The 13,870-nt window shown below is 50.2% G+C and overlaps 1 protein-coding gene across 3 annotated transcripts in view; it reads right to left on the reverse strand.

Annotated features, from left to right (window-relative positions):
• FAM53C (family with sequence similarity 53 member C) overlaps positions 1-13,870 on the reverse strand; it is a 138,787-nt gene that overhangs the window by 91,881 nt on the left and 33,036 nt on the right. For all 3 annotated transcript variants that reach the window (XM_078652712.1, XM_078652710.1, XM_078652711.1), the window contains exon 2: positions 7,828-8,053. In XM_078652712.1, coding sequence (XP_078508838.1) covers positions 7,828-7,852 — 25 coding nt within the window. In that variant the 5' untranslated portion in view covers positions 7,853-8,053. The remainder of the gene's footprint in view (positions 1-7,827; positions 8,054-13,870) is intronic.

A 13,870-nucleotide genomic window follows, 5' to 3' on the forward strand; every position in this document is an offset into this window, starting at 1 on the left:
GAGCAGGTTTGTATTGGGGGTCGTTTGGCGGCCTTTCAGGACGCTTGGGCTCTGCTTACGTCAGATGCTTGGGTCTTACAAACAGTGAAGGGGTTCCACATAGAATTTTATGATCAGCCGATGCAGGCAGAGCCCCCAAGGCCCATCTCCTTTTCTGTTCCCGATGCTCAGCTGATCGACGAGGAAGTGTCCGCTCTGCAAGGGAGCCATCTGTCAATCTACTCGGCACCCCCACGGTTTCCTCAGCAACATCTTCCTGGTGGAGAAGACCGACGGGGGGGCGACGCCCGGTAATCAACCTGAAGGTGTTCAATGGGTGGTTAGTGTACCGGCACTTCAAGATGGAGGGAATCCATCTTCTTCGGGATGTGCTGCTACCGCAGGATTGAATGGTCAGGTTCGACCTCAAGGATGCGTACCTTGTGGTTCCAATCCACCCGCCACACCGTCTGTTTCTCCAGTTTTCTTTGGCGGGGTCAGGTGTACTAATTCGTTGCCCTTCCTTTCGGAATTTCTTCCGCATCTTGGTGCTTCACAAAGGTGCTCCACCCGGTGGTGGAATTCTTGAGGGGTCAGGGCATAAGGATGCTTTTGTACTTAGACGACATCCTTCTCATGGCTCAGTGTCCCCAGAAGCTGTTGTCTCAGTTGCGGCAGACGGTGACTCTTGGAAAGTCTGGGTTTCATCATCAATGGGCCAACGTCGGTCCTCTTACCAACCAGAAGCCTCGTCTTCCTTGGATTTGTGGTGGATTCCTCCAGGCCTCCTTGAGTCTTCCATCTCGCAAGATGGCCAAGATCTGTCACATATTGAGACAGACCATTTCCAGACCCCACACCTCCCTACGGCAGATTGCCCGAGCGGTAGGCCTCCTATCCTCCTCCATTCAGGCAATCTTCCCGGGCCCGTTGCATTATCGTGCCTTACAGTGTCTAAAAGCGCATCATCTCAGAAAGGGGTTATCGTACGATCAAACGGTTCCCCTGTCCGAGGAGGACAAGGAAGAGATGTCATGGTGGTTGACACACATGGAAGCCTGGAACAGGCGTGCGATCTTCAGCTCGGCACCAGACCCGGTCATAGAGTCGGACGCAAGCAGGTCTGGATGGGGTGCCCGTTGCGGGGAATTCTCCACAGGCGGCGTGTGGTCATTGGAGGAGCAAACACTGCATATCAATTGCCTGGAATTTCTGGCGGGTACTTTTGCCGTCCGTTGATGGACCAGGCATCAAGCGAGCTCGTGAGTCTTGCTGAAGATGGACAACTTCTCAGGGATCCGTTGCGTCAATCGCCTGGGGGGTCCTCGGTCCCGAGCGTTGGCGGACCTCGCCAAGGAGTTTTGGAAGTATTGCCTGGCACACCAAGTCTCGGTGACGGCAGAGTATTTCCCAGGCCAGACCAACCAGGTGGCAGATTGGCACTCCCGGTATCTGAGGGATTCCAGCCTTTGGAAGCTGGATGTTCGGGTCTTCCAGTGGCGATTGCTGGGGCCTGTTCTCGGTGGACCTTTTTGCGTCCAGTCTCGATCACCAGCTCCCGCGCTTCTTCAGTTGGAGGCCCGATCCTCTAGCGGAGACCACGTACGCCTTCCTTCAGGACTGGAGTCAGGAGAGGGGTTATGTCTTCCCACCGGTCTCGATGGTGTTAAGGACGGCAGCTCGGATCAGACTTCTGGGAGCAGAAGTGGTGGTGGTGACCCCATGTTGGAGGTCCCAAGTGTGGTTTCCAGTTCTTCTGGAACTTTCTTGGGATTTTCCAATCCTACTCCCCCCGCTTCCTCGTCTTCTTCTGAAAACGGACGTAGAACAGCATAATCTCGTTCATCAAGGATCTCTCCACCTCATGGCATGGAGGCTTTCAGGAGACGTTGGTTGCTCCCAGGCCTTTCGGGATCGGCTCAGTAGGTTTTGTCAAAGGCCTGGGCAGACAGTACATCGAAACGATATCTGTCCGCCTGGACTAAATGGATGCGTTGGTGTCTTCGACGGGACCTGGATCCCGTGGTCGCAGGCGTTGTTCCCATGCTAAACTTTCTAGTGGACCTTGCTACGGAGGGTCTGGCTTACCGTTCGATTAACGCTGTTCGCTCTGTGATTTCTGCAGCTCATTGCCCATTGCCCGGTGCACCAATTGTGGAGCATCCGTTTGTCTGTCGGCTTTTATGGGGTATTCGCCTGTCTCTACCTCCGGAACCTCGATACTCTGCCCTTTGGGATGTCAATTTGGTCTTGAATCTCTTTTTATCCTGGCAGCCAAATAAGTATCTCTCTTTAAAGGAGCTTTCCGCTAAGCTAGCCATGCTGCTAGGTTTGGTTTCCTGTTGCAGGGTCTCTTGACGTCCGTGCTTTGGATATTACTGCAAGGGGTTTTTCCCCGGAAGGGGTTACGTTCACAGTAGGTCGTCGTACCAAGTCAGGCTCGAGGACAATTCCATACCCGGCTTTTTCGGATGTGCCCCACTGTGTGTGGTGCATGGTCTTAAATTCTATGAGGATATGACATTGCAACTTAGCCCTCCGGGCGAGCGGCAACTGCTAATTGCCTTACGGAAACCGCACAAAGCTGTCTCCTCACCCACTACAGCCAGGTGGGTCATGCAAGAGGTGGGTATTGATACGAAACAGTTTTGAGCGCACTCTGCTAGGGGCACGATGGCCTCTAAGGCTTTTTCTCTGGGTGCTCGTCTGGAGTACCTTATGCGTGCGGCAGATTGGTCTTCCGACTCCACCTTCAAGAGGTTTTATTTTAAACCAGTGGTGGATGTGGCTCAGTTGGTGGTAAGTAAGCTTTGAACTAGCATAATCTGAGCCTACAGTCCTGACATAGAATCGAAATTTGCCTAGCATAGTAACGGTAAGTTTCAATTCTATTTAGGACACGGAGGCGAGGATCATCCCTCCCGTGGAACAGCTGGTGCGAACCCGCCCGCACTTATGTAAGTAACCTGGTTTAAGGTTTTTATGTTAAGTTGATTGGTGACCTTCATTGAAATGTGATTAAACGTATGTACGACGTTGCTTTTGGGAAGGTTATGGACGGAGTAGTGCCTCGTGTTTCCTTGTATTACAGGAAATGATGGAGGTATACAGGACCAGTAACATTGAAGCGTAACTTGCGCAAAGAAAGAGGAGGGTTTCATAAGATGGAGGACCTTTCAAGGAGTGCGTGGACAGTGTGAAAGGACTATGTTGCTCTATCCTCCCAGGGACTGATGGGAGTTGATGTTTTGAGATCAGAACTTTATTGTTTGTAAAGATTTAAGTGTTTATTGATGGAAAAAAATCATTTTTATCGCTTTTCTGGTTGCTGTGTGTTGGACACGTAAAATAAAGCGAAGGAAGAAAAGCCTCCGTGCCCGTGCCTCCATGCCCTTAATAGAATTGAAACTTACCGTTACTATGCTAGGCAAATTTCGATTCTGCCCTCTAGGGGTGCATGGACTGCGGTACATGGACTGTCTGGGAAAATGACAGTCCCCTCATATCACACTACAAGTTGCTTGGGGAAGCGGATCAATAGTTCAGGGGTCCAGGCATTTTTACTTCTGCAACTCAGATGCTTGACCTGGCAGAGATGAAGCGGCAGAAACACTTTACACTTCCTTGCACTCATCTTGGATGAGCCTGCTCTGCAGTCATTGAGTTTGTCTCCTGTTGTTGGTTGCAGACCGCAATATAATGCCATTTTACTCTGGCTAGCCCTTAAGGTTTCAGAGATAACAGTTTAAAGTTATGGTTGGGTCCCCAGGCCCAGCTGGGAGAGTTACACCGTTGAATCTAGTGGGGACTCCAACATTGGAAAATATTGACTGTGACGGATTCTTTGGGATAGTAGTCATCAGAATTTGGTACCACAGGCAGACTTCACTTTGGGTAATAATAGTGTGCAATATTTGCTTCTTCACGATAATTGGCGAGGTAGTGGAGTCCTAAACTGGTCTCCAACTGAACTGCCGGCATACAGGAAATCAACTACTCACCAAGAAGCCTAGCACCCTAATATGAAGCATTAATTGTACCTGCGTGCATTCAATTAATTTGCAACTAAAAATCTCAGCAGCTAGGACAGACCACCGATTTCTCTTGTTTGCTATATTTGGGCATGTGTTCGCAATGGCTCTGGGTGCAAAGTACTGCATTGTAGCTCTTGGTCTAGTATGCTCTAGAAACAAGACAGACAATACAACAGAAAAGTCTACGTGACAGCTACAAATACTGCAGTAGGATAGCATTGTTAATTACGGTTCATTCGTGGCAGTGCCCGGGCGTGCGAGCATATTGGGAGAACATCTTCGCTGAAATTAGCAAGATAGTGGAGATTGAATTGATCCCGGACCCCGCGCTGGCGCTGCTAGGGCACTCCAGAGAGCTGCCAGGAGTAGTTTGCAGATTAGTAGACATGGGGATGCTTATGGCTAAGCGAGTTGTTGCGTTTTGCTGGATGAGAGGCCCTGTGCCCACGCCTAAGCGCTGGGTACACGACATGCTATATTGCTGCACGCAATCGGAGCACTATAGTGAGTTGCTGCCTCCCACAAGCCGCCCTAAAAACTTTTTGGGACTGTACCAGACATATCTCAGCAGCAGGGGCGAGGCTGACGGGCAATGGCATGATCTCGAAATAATCTAAGGGAAGCTGAACTGCTACATGGAGAGTCTGTGTCGGGTGCTTGCGCGGGTGTTGGCGTGGCGACCTCTCTCCCACTACCAGGAATCCTTAGGGGGGTCCCGGAGTCAGACAGTAGCGGTTTAGGAGACATGACGGTATTGCCGTGTTCACCTCAAGAGCAGGGCTGCAAGACTGTGGTGGGGGGGGGAGAGCTCCACACGGGGGAGGGAAGGGGGAGAATGTCAGGGGTAGATTGTTCTATCTGGATAGATTGCTTTTTGACTTGAAGTAGACCGCCGCCTGCCCTGAATCGGGTTGTTGACTGAATGGATGTGTATAGATCTGAGAAGGGGATTGTTCATCGAAGACCTGAATTGGTTCGCTGTGTGTGTTTGATTGGGGGGGAGGGGGTGTACTCGACTGTAGTGATCTTTGTAAACTAAAACTCAATAAAAAGTTATAAAAAAAAAAATGTTAAAAAAATTACGGTTTATATCATATGGTTTTCATCCAAAGTTAGTTAACAGCATTGGTTTGTGTGATTTACTGGGTTATGCTGTACCCCAGTTTCCAACCACATCCATCTCTTATAGCATTCCTGACCTGCTGGACTTCTTTGCGATCCCCTAACCCAACTAGAGTTCAAACAGTACTGGTGGCCCTGGCACACCAGTGACAAAACTGCAATACCAGCTCATGATACTACCCGGTAACCAAAGACTGTTCTTAGATACCCCACAAAAAGGTGTCTCACTGTGTTCTATCCGCATTCAAAAGCACAGGAAGAAAGGAGCTAAGACTCAAGAAGCACTTCCTCCTGAGTCAAGTAGGATTTGACAGTTGGTAGAAGGCTGTACTCTGTAGGTACTGATGGCAAGTCAAAAGGAAATCAAAAGAAATATTGTTCCTTTATGCTGGAAATTCGTAATGAAACTGTGCACCAGTAAAGAGAGCATTTGCTTGGACAGGTCCTTGCTGATGGAGATCTTCCCCAGTGGCTGGAAAAAAGGCCAGGGATTTGAAGCAAATTAGCTATTGTAAACTACACATGAAAAGGAAAGACACTACTGCCCTTCAAGGAGAGTAGCTGGGCCTGAACCAAAGTAAGACCAGCTGACTTAAGCTTGGCGAGTAGAACACCTCAAAGCAGTGAATCACCCAGCAGCAATGACCATCCTTCACCCGAAGAGGGCAAGATCCTCAAAAGGCAATTAAAGAGCATCCAAGCTCAGGGAACATGACACTTTCCAGGCCAACACCATTGGCGAGCACCTACGGTTTAAATTTTGTCAGGTACTCTAATATGACCTGCATCAGTCTTCAACCAGATTCAGGAGAGGACACTTCTCTTGGGACCAGTTTTAGGAGTTGTGCCACCTTGGATGTGGCTGGCCACCCTGGTTCCAGACGGTTAGAATTTCTTGACGCCTTTTGTTACAGTGATGTAAACATTTGAAGATGCAGTTGGACCAAGACGCAAGATCAATGTTGCGATCTGGTACTGAGTGAAGCCCAAGAATCCACTTCTCAGTACTCTCTGAACCCCAGCCAACGAAGTATCTAGATTGCAACTAACATTTCCAAACAAGGGCTCCTTAAGTTTAGGATCCCACATAGAATGTTCTTGTGTCCCTTGCGCATGACACAGACCGTTGACATGTTAAGACCTTAGCTAATCTCGTCAAACATCCCATCAGATACAGAAAACCATAATCCAGTACTATAACGGGCAGAGACAGGATGGCAAGACCCCTGCAGAGGATCAAAGTTAATACAACTTTGTGAAAAAGAAAACTCTGAAGCAAAAAGACCTGGGTCTGAAAATGATTACACGTCAATACTACAAGTGGAAAAGAACTGGTGCCCTTCTCCCCCCCCTCCCCCGCCTCCCTCCCCAATACAATGGTGGAAGAAAAAGGATTTGTCCTTGATAACCTCCGCTGCAAACACTAAAGAATCTACTGAGGGCAAACTTAAAACCATCCATGTCCGAATCAGAGAGACCGAGAAGGGGCAACATGCTCTTTAAGAGGTGAAGCCGCTCAAAAATAAGTGCGACGGCTGATGAAACCTTTATGCCATCACGAAAAGTGGAAGATGCAGAGGGAAAATCATGAACTAATTAGTTTTCTATATATTCCCAAAAATCTGAAAGCCCAATCGCAGAATTGTTGCTAAGGCGTGTGACTAAAGTTCTCAAAACAAGATGCCAGTCAACTTTTGCAGAAGTAGTGCGGGTGCACAGGGCCCTGGACTACTCTCCATCTCCAGGTGTACCTCTTCACCTAATTAATCACACCTTTAATTGTGGGGATAGACATGCTGTCGTGCTGGTTTAAAAAATAGGCAAAAAGGACATAACACTTTTTAAAGCGAAGCTCCTCGCGGAAGGAAAGTTGCACAACATACTCAGCGCAGGTGGAGTTAGACTGGCCAGAAGGCGAGCAAAAGTACCTGTCAAAAAATCAGAATAGACAGAGGCTGCCTTACACATCGGCATCCAAGAGCCAGACTCCGCCCCGGCCGCTGTCAAGGGATTCTAGGATACCCACTACAGGTAACACCACGGGTTTGGCCGGATGATAGTACTGGTCCAGTCTCTGTGTCAACAACTGAAGGGATTCCTTTTAGGTTGAATCTGATTTGGAGTAGGAGCAGTGTGAAAGGCCAACCCCTAACTGATTGTCATTGAAGATGGACAGAACCATTCAGAGATCTTTCTTCCCTCGAGTCTAAGATTTTAACACATGCCTGGGCACTGAAGCCTGCATGTTTGATTCTGTAGTACCGAAATACCTCCAACTAGCCTAAGAGGTTTGCTTCAATTCCTTACAATCTTGCAATCAATTCCTTTTACATGGTTACCTACAAGGCGGTAAGCAAACAAACTATTATTTTGGAAAAGGATAGAAAACAGTTTTTTTGGTCTACAGTGAATTCCAGAACTGGGGAAATGTTCAAGGGAATTATGATACAAATGTGATGAATGGTACTTATTTCTGGTACATTAGAAACTTCACTCAGCAAGCGGCAAAGGTGGTTTAAGAGGATACACCCCCACCCCCAAAAAATGACTTCAAATACAGCTTTTCAAGGTTACATTGTATTTACCTCGGGAGTTTGGGCAAATGGCACTTTATTTGGAATGCAGTGCGGAAACGCTGAGGTTGGTTGGGTTAAGGAGTCGATGGTGCAGATGGCACTGAATATATACTCACCAGGCTGATACTGAACGACTTGCATTTCAGTTCCTCCAGACTTTGTTTCTGCAGTTGCTCTGTAATTAGAGAGATCATGGTGCCCTGGAGCGGCCAATGGTGTCAGGGCGCTGCTCGCCCAGAGCGGCCCCCTCCTTTAGGAGCGCCACTTTTCCATCACGGCCATACTACTGCCACAGCTGGGACTGGGCAGTGCTGGCCGATCACATCACTCCATCACTGCAGTCTGCAAAATAAAGTGAATCAATCAGAAATGACCAAGGCTATCCAGCCCCAGTTCTAATATACAAGAGCAAATCTGAACAGTAACAAAAAAAGATGAGCCCATATCCAGTATTGCCGTACAGAAACTGCCAACAGAGCAGAGTTCACAAGGCAAAACGTAATAAAAAAACTCACTCAAATACATTTTTTTCCAATCTCTTTTAAGGGTATGCCTGCCTGTTAAGCAATGAAACCCTGCAGCCTGAAAGACAACAAAATGCAAGCCCTTCATGACATGCCAATCTACCCCATACCTCACCCTACAGTACTTAAGAACCGCCACTACTTGCTCCAATATAAGGGGTAAGTTTGGTTATCAGGTCTGATATTAAGTATTTAACTACACAACTAACTTGCTGTATGTCCTCTTTTCCAAAGTGTAAGGATCTGCCTTAAACTTCAGTAGCGACTAAAGCTTTTCCAAAAGAATGCTGGCCCTGGTACAATTACCATCCTAACTCCTAAGCCTCACCTGCCCTTAATCAACTTTGGAATCTAAGCTGCTGTTTTCTCATTTAACAGTGATACGCAGGAAACAACTTCTCAGGGTACTCCAACTCCCAGTCTCCATTTTGGGACACTAATTTTTGGGAGTTAAATCTTAATTCTTGCATGTTGTCCATGAAATGCGTCAAATAAGGATCCATTTTAATAGGCAGTTATCCCCAGCTGACCCCAAAAACCCTAACTGTTGTGTGTGAAGATCATGCAGTCAGTTGTTTACTCTCTATCTTAGCAGACCAAGATCACAGAGGAAATACCACCTCTCTGATGTTCAAGAACGGACCAGTATTAAAGGCAACCCTCAACTCCCATCTGGAACAGAAGCTATTGTGCTTTGATTCCAAATCCTCAAAAACCTTGACCAGGACCAAGCAAGGCAGAGGCACAGAACACCCTTGGCCATCAATCACATGGTACAATTAGGTCTCTTTACAACATGAACTGCATTGGAATAAGCTGGAGTCACAAGTGGCCATCTGAATAGTGTAACTGTCTCCCAATACACAGTGGAGACCTTAGTACACCAATCACACACTTACGGTCTTCTTAAATCTATTTGTTTTACTTGTAGCGGTTTTGGGATCCTCCGTACACAGGAGGATTAGGTTTGGCACTGGAGTCAATGGCTACAGTTAACTTCCTTTAACCTTGGATTGCAGAGCAGCTCAGAAAAGAGGTAGCCATATAGCCATCTGAGATCAAGTTTGGCTCCCTCCTAGGCGTCTGAGCATTTGTAATCCAAAAGAACAATATTTCTCAGATACTCCAATGTCAAACAGACAATAGTTCCTCACCACGTAAGTGCTAAAATAAAGTCTGTACCATCTCTCAGCTGCAGAGGGTGCCAGGCCTCATTTTCATTGGAATTGCTCATTTTAGTCGACCCTCTATTTGATACTGAAATGAACGTCTGGCCTTTCTAAAGCTATAAGTCTGACTGAGCATTTAATTTTCTCATGTGTTATTATTGAATCACCTTTTATGAGAGTCCCTTACCTGTGTCTGCTACTTTACGTGCACCGTAACTATCCAACCAAGCTACTTTTGGGGAAGATCCTACAACGTGTCAACTGTAAAGTTAATTGCAGTACAATAGTATCCAAGGCTCAGTAACATTAAAATTAACCCGTAGCCACAAGACATACAACAAAGGAACCAATGGTGGTCAGAGGACTCCGAAAAAAAGGGATAGCAAACTGAGTGAGAAATCACCAAATAGCAAAAGGGTACTGAACAACTTTTTCATTGCCAGCAAAAATGTAAACGTAGCCCAGAGGGGAGTTCTTCCCTGAATATACATCCCAAGCTCTATATAGGTTTTTCTGCCAAATAATTGGGATGCGGAGGCTGCCATTTCAGGAGTCTCTGTACAAAGTTATTAGTACTTGTGTTTCCTAGATGAGGGGCAGCTACACCAAATATACCAAAGAATCCACCTATTCTACCAGTTCACACTCGGGGTCTCGGAGAAGCCAGCACAAAAACTATGACCAGAATCAGATTTGGACAAAATGTGATTGCATATTTCAGTTTCACTGGTATTGAGCTAAAACACTCTGTGTATATCTTCACCAGTAACAAATAGGGCACCCCAACCTTTTTCACCATCATGTAAATCAGGCCCTCTATGGTGGACAGAACTGATGAATCCTTATAAATAGGTGATTAAAATAAACAAGCATTGGAAATGCAATAGGTCTCGCATTAGAAAAGTTGTAGTTATTGGTCTTGTAAATGACATTTTTTATTTATTTGTTTGTTTTTAAAATTGCTAAATTGATGGCTTTGTCATTTACAATGCCAATAGTTATAACTTTCGCGAATGTGACACCTATAGCATTTGGAATGCAACATATTTTGTATTTACGTCACTTAGATGGCAGCTCTGGTCGTTAGGCCACATCTATAGAGAGCAGGAGAGTGCAGCAGGGGAGAGAAGCACAGCAATGCAATAGGTCTCGCATTAGGAAAGTTTGAGCTATTGGTATTGTAAAGGACACATTTTTTATTTATGTGCTTGTTTTGAAAATAGCGAAATTAATAGCTTTGTTATTTACAATGCCAATAGTTTTATCTTTCGCAAATGTGACACCTATTGTAACACAATATGTGTTGTGAGGGTGAGTGAGGGTGAGGGGTTGAGGGTGAGTGAGGGTGAGGGGGTGAGGGTGAGGGGTTGAGGGTGAGGGGTTGAGGGTGAGGGGTTGAGGGTGAGGGAGGGTGAGGGGTTGGGGGTGAGTGAGGGTGAGGGGTTGAGGGTGAGTGAGGGTGAGGGTGAGTGAGGGTGAGTGAGGGTGAGTGAGGGTGAGTGAGGGGTTGAGGGTGAGTGAGGGTGAGTGAGGGGTTGAGGGTGAGGGGTTGAGGGTGAGTGAGGGTGAGGGGTTGAGGGTGAGTGAGGGTGAGGGGTTGAGGGTGAGGGGTTGAGGGTGAGTGAGGGTGAGGGGTTGAGGGTGAGTGAGGGTGAGTGAGGGTGAGGGTGAGTGAGGGTGAGTGAGGGTGGGTGAGGGTGAGTGAGGGTGGGTGAGGGTGAGTGAGGGTGAGTGAGGGTGAGTGAGGGTGAGTGAGGGTGAGGGGTTGAGGGTGAGTGAGGGGTTGAGGGTGAGTGAGGGTGAGGGTGAGTGAGGGTGAGGGTGAGTGAGGGGTTGAGGGTGAGTGAGGGGTTGAGGGTGGGTGAGGGTGAGTGAGGGTGAGTGAGGGTGAGGGTGAGTGAGGGTGAGGGGTTGAGGGTGAGTGAGGGGTTGAGGGTGAGGGGGTGAGGGTGAGGGGTTGAGGGTGAGTGAGGGTGAGGGGTTGAGGGTGGGTGAGGGGTTGAGGGTGGGTGAGGGGTTGAGGGTGGGTGAGGGGTTGAGGGTGAGTGAGGGTGAGGGGTTGAGGGTGAGTGAGGGTGAGGGAGTGAGGGTGAGTGAGGGGTTGAGGGTGAGTGAGGGTGAGGGGTTGAGGGTGAGTGAGGGTGGGTGAGGGTGAGTGAGGGTGAGTGAGGGTGGGTGAGGGGTTGAGGGTGAGTGAGGGGTTGAGGGTGAGTGAGGGTGAGTGAGGGGTTGAGGGTGAGGGGTTGAGGGTGAGTGAGGGTGAGGGGTTGAGGGTGAGTGAGGGTGAGGGGTTGAGGGTGAGTGAGGGTGAGGGGTTGAGGGTGAGTGAGGGTGAGGGGTTGAGGGTGGGTGAGGGTGAGTGAGGGTGAGTGAGGGTGAGGGTTGAGGGTGAGTGAGGGTGAGGGGTTGAGGGTGAGGGTGAGTGAGGGTGAGGGTGAGTGAGGGTGGGTGAGGGTGAGGGGTTGAGGGTGAGTGAGGGTGAGTGAGAGTGACGGTGAGTGAGGGGTTGAGGGTGAGGGGTTGAGGGTGGGTGAGGGTGAGGGTGAGTGAGGGTGAGTGAGGGTGAGGGTGAGGGTGAGTGAGGGTGAGGGGTTGAGGGTGAGTGAGGGTGAGGAGTTGAGGGTGAGTGAGGGTGAGGGTGAGTGAGGGTGAGGGGTTGAGGGTGAGTGAGGGTGAGTGAGGGTGAGGGTGAGTGAGTGAGGGTGTGTGAGGGTGAGTGAGGGTGAGGGTGAGTGAGGGGTTGAGGGTGAGGGGTTGAGGGTGAGTGAGGGTGGGTGAGGGGTTGAGGGTGAGTGAGGGTGAGGGGTTGAGGGTGAGTGAGGGTGAGGGGTTGAGGGTGAGGGGTTGAGGGTGAGGGGTTGAGGGTGAGGGGTTGAGGGTGAGGGGTTGAGGGTGGGTGAGGGGTTGAGGGTGAGGGGTTGAGGGTGAGTGAGGGTGAGGGGTTGAGGGTGAGTGAGGGTGAGGGGTTGAGGGTGAGTGAGGGGTTGAGGGTGAGTGAGGGTGAGTGAGGGGTTGAGGGTGAGTGAGGGTGAGGGGGTGAGTGAGGGTGAGGGGGTGAGTGAGGGTGAGGGGTTGAGGGTGGGTGAGGGTGAGTGAGGGTGAGTGAGGGTGAGTGAGGGTGAGAGTGAGGGTGAGTGAGGGTGAGTGAGGGTGAGTGAGGGTGGGTGAGGGTGGGTGAGGGTGAAGGGTTGAGGGTGAGTGAGGGTGAGGGTGAGTGAGGGTGAGGGGTTGCGGGTGGGTGAGGGTGAGTGAGGGTGAGTGAGGGGTTGAGGGTGAGGGGTTGAGGGTGAGGGGTTGAGGGTGAGTGAGGGGTTGAGGGTGAGTGAGGGTGGGTGAGGGGTTGAGGGTGAGTGAGGGTGAGTGAGGGTGAGGGGTTGAGGGTGAGTGAGGGTGAGGGGTTGAGGGTGAGTGAGGGTGAGTGAGGGTGGGTGAGGGTGGGTGTTGAGGGTGAGGGGTTGAGGGTGAGGGGTTGAGGGTGAGTGAGGGTGAGTGAGGGTGAGGGGTTGAGGGTGAGTGAGGGTGAGTGAGGGGTTGAGGGTGGGTGGGGGTTGAGGGTGAGTGAGGGTGAGTGGGTGAGGGTGAGTGAGGGTGAGGGGTTGAGGGTGAGTGAGGGTGAGGGGTTGAGGGTGAGGGGTTGAGGGTGAGTGAGGGTGAGTGTGAGTGAGGGTGAGTGAGGGTGAGTGAGGGTGAGGGGTTGAGGGTGAGTGAGAGTGAGGGTGAGTGAGGGGTTGAGGGTGAGGGGTTGAGGGTGGGTGAGTGAGGGTGAGTGAGGGTGAGGGTGGGTGAGGGTGAGTGAGGGTGAGTGAGTGAGGGTGAGTGAGGGTGAGTGAGTGAGGGTGAGTGAGGGTGAGGGGTTGAGGGTGAGTGAGGGTGAGGGAGGGTGAGGGGTTGAGGGTGGGTGAGGGTGAGTGAGGGTGAGGGGTTGAGGGTGGGTGAGGGGTTGAGGGTGATTGAGGGTGAGGGTGAGTGAGGGTGAGTGAGGGGTTGAGGGTGAGTGAGGGGTTGAGGGTGAGTGAGGGTGAGTGAGGGTGAGGGTGAGTGAGGGTGAGGGGTTGAGGGTGAGTGAGGGTGAGTGGTTGAGTGAGGGTGAGGGTGGGTGAGGGTGAGTGAGGGGTTGAGGGTGAGTGAGAGTGAGGGTGAGTGAGGGGTTGAGGGTGAGTGAGGGGTTGAGGGTGAGTGAGGGGTTGAGGGTGAGTGAGGGGTTGAGGGTGAGTGAGGGGTTGAGGGTGAGTGAGGGTGAGGGGGTGAGGGGTTGAGGGTGAGGGGTTGAGGGTGAGTGAGGGTGAGTGAGGGTGAGTGAGGGTGAGTGAGGGTGAGGGTGAGGGGTTGAGGGTGAGGGGTTGAGGGTGAGTGAGGGTGAGGGGGTGAGGGTGAGGGGGTGAGGGTGAGTGAGAGTGAGGGGTTGAGGGTGAGTGAGAGTGAGGGGTTGAGGGTGAGTGAGGGTGAGGGGTTGAGGGTGAGTGAGG

Source organism: Lissotriton helveticus, chromosome 7 (assembly GCF_964261635.1).
Source record: "Lissotriton helveticus chromosome 7, aLisHel1.1, whole genome shotgun sequence".
Taxonomy (NCBI): domain Eukaryota; kingdom Metazoa; phylum Chordata; class Amphibia; order Caudata; family Salamandridae; genus Lissotriton; species Lissotriton helveticus.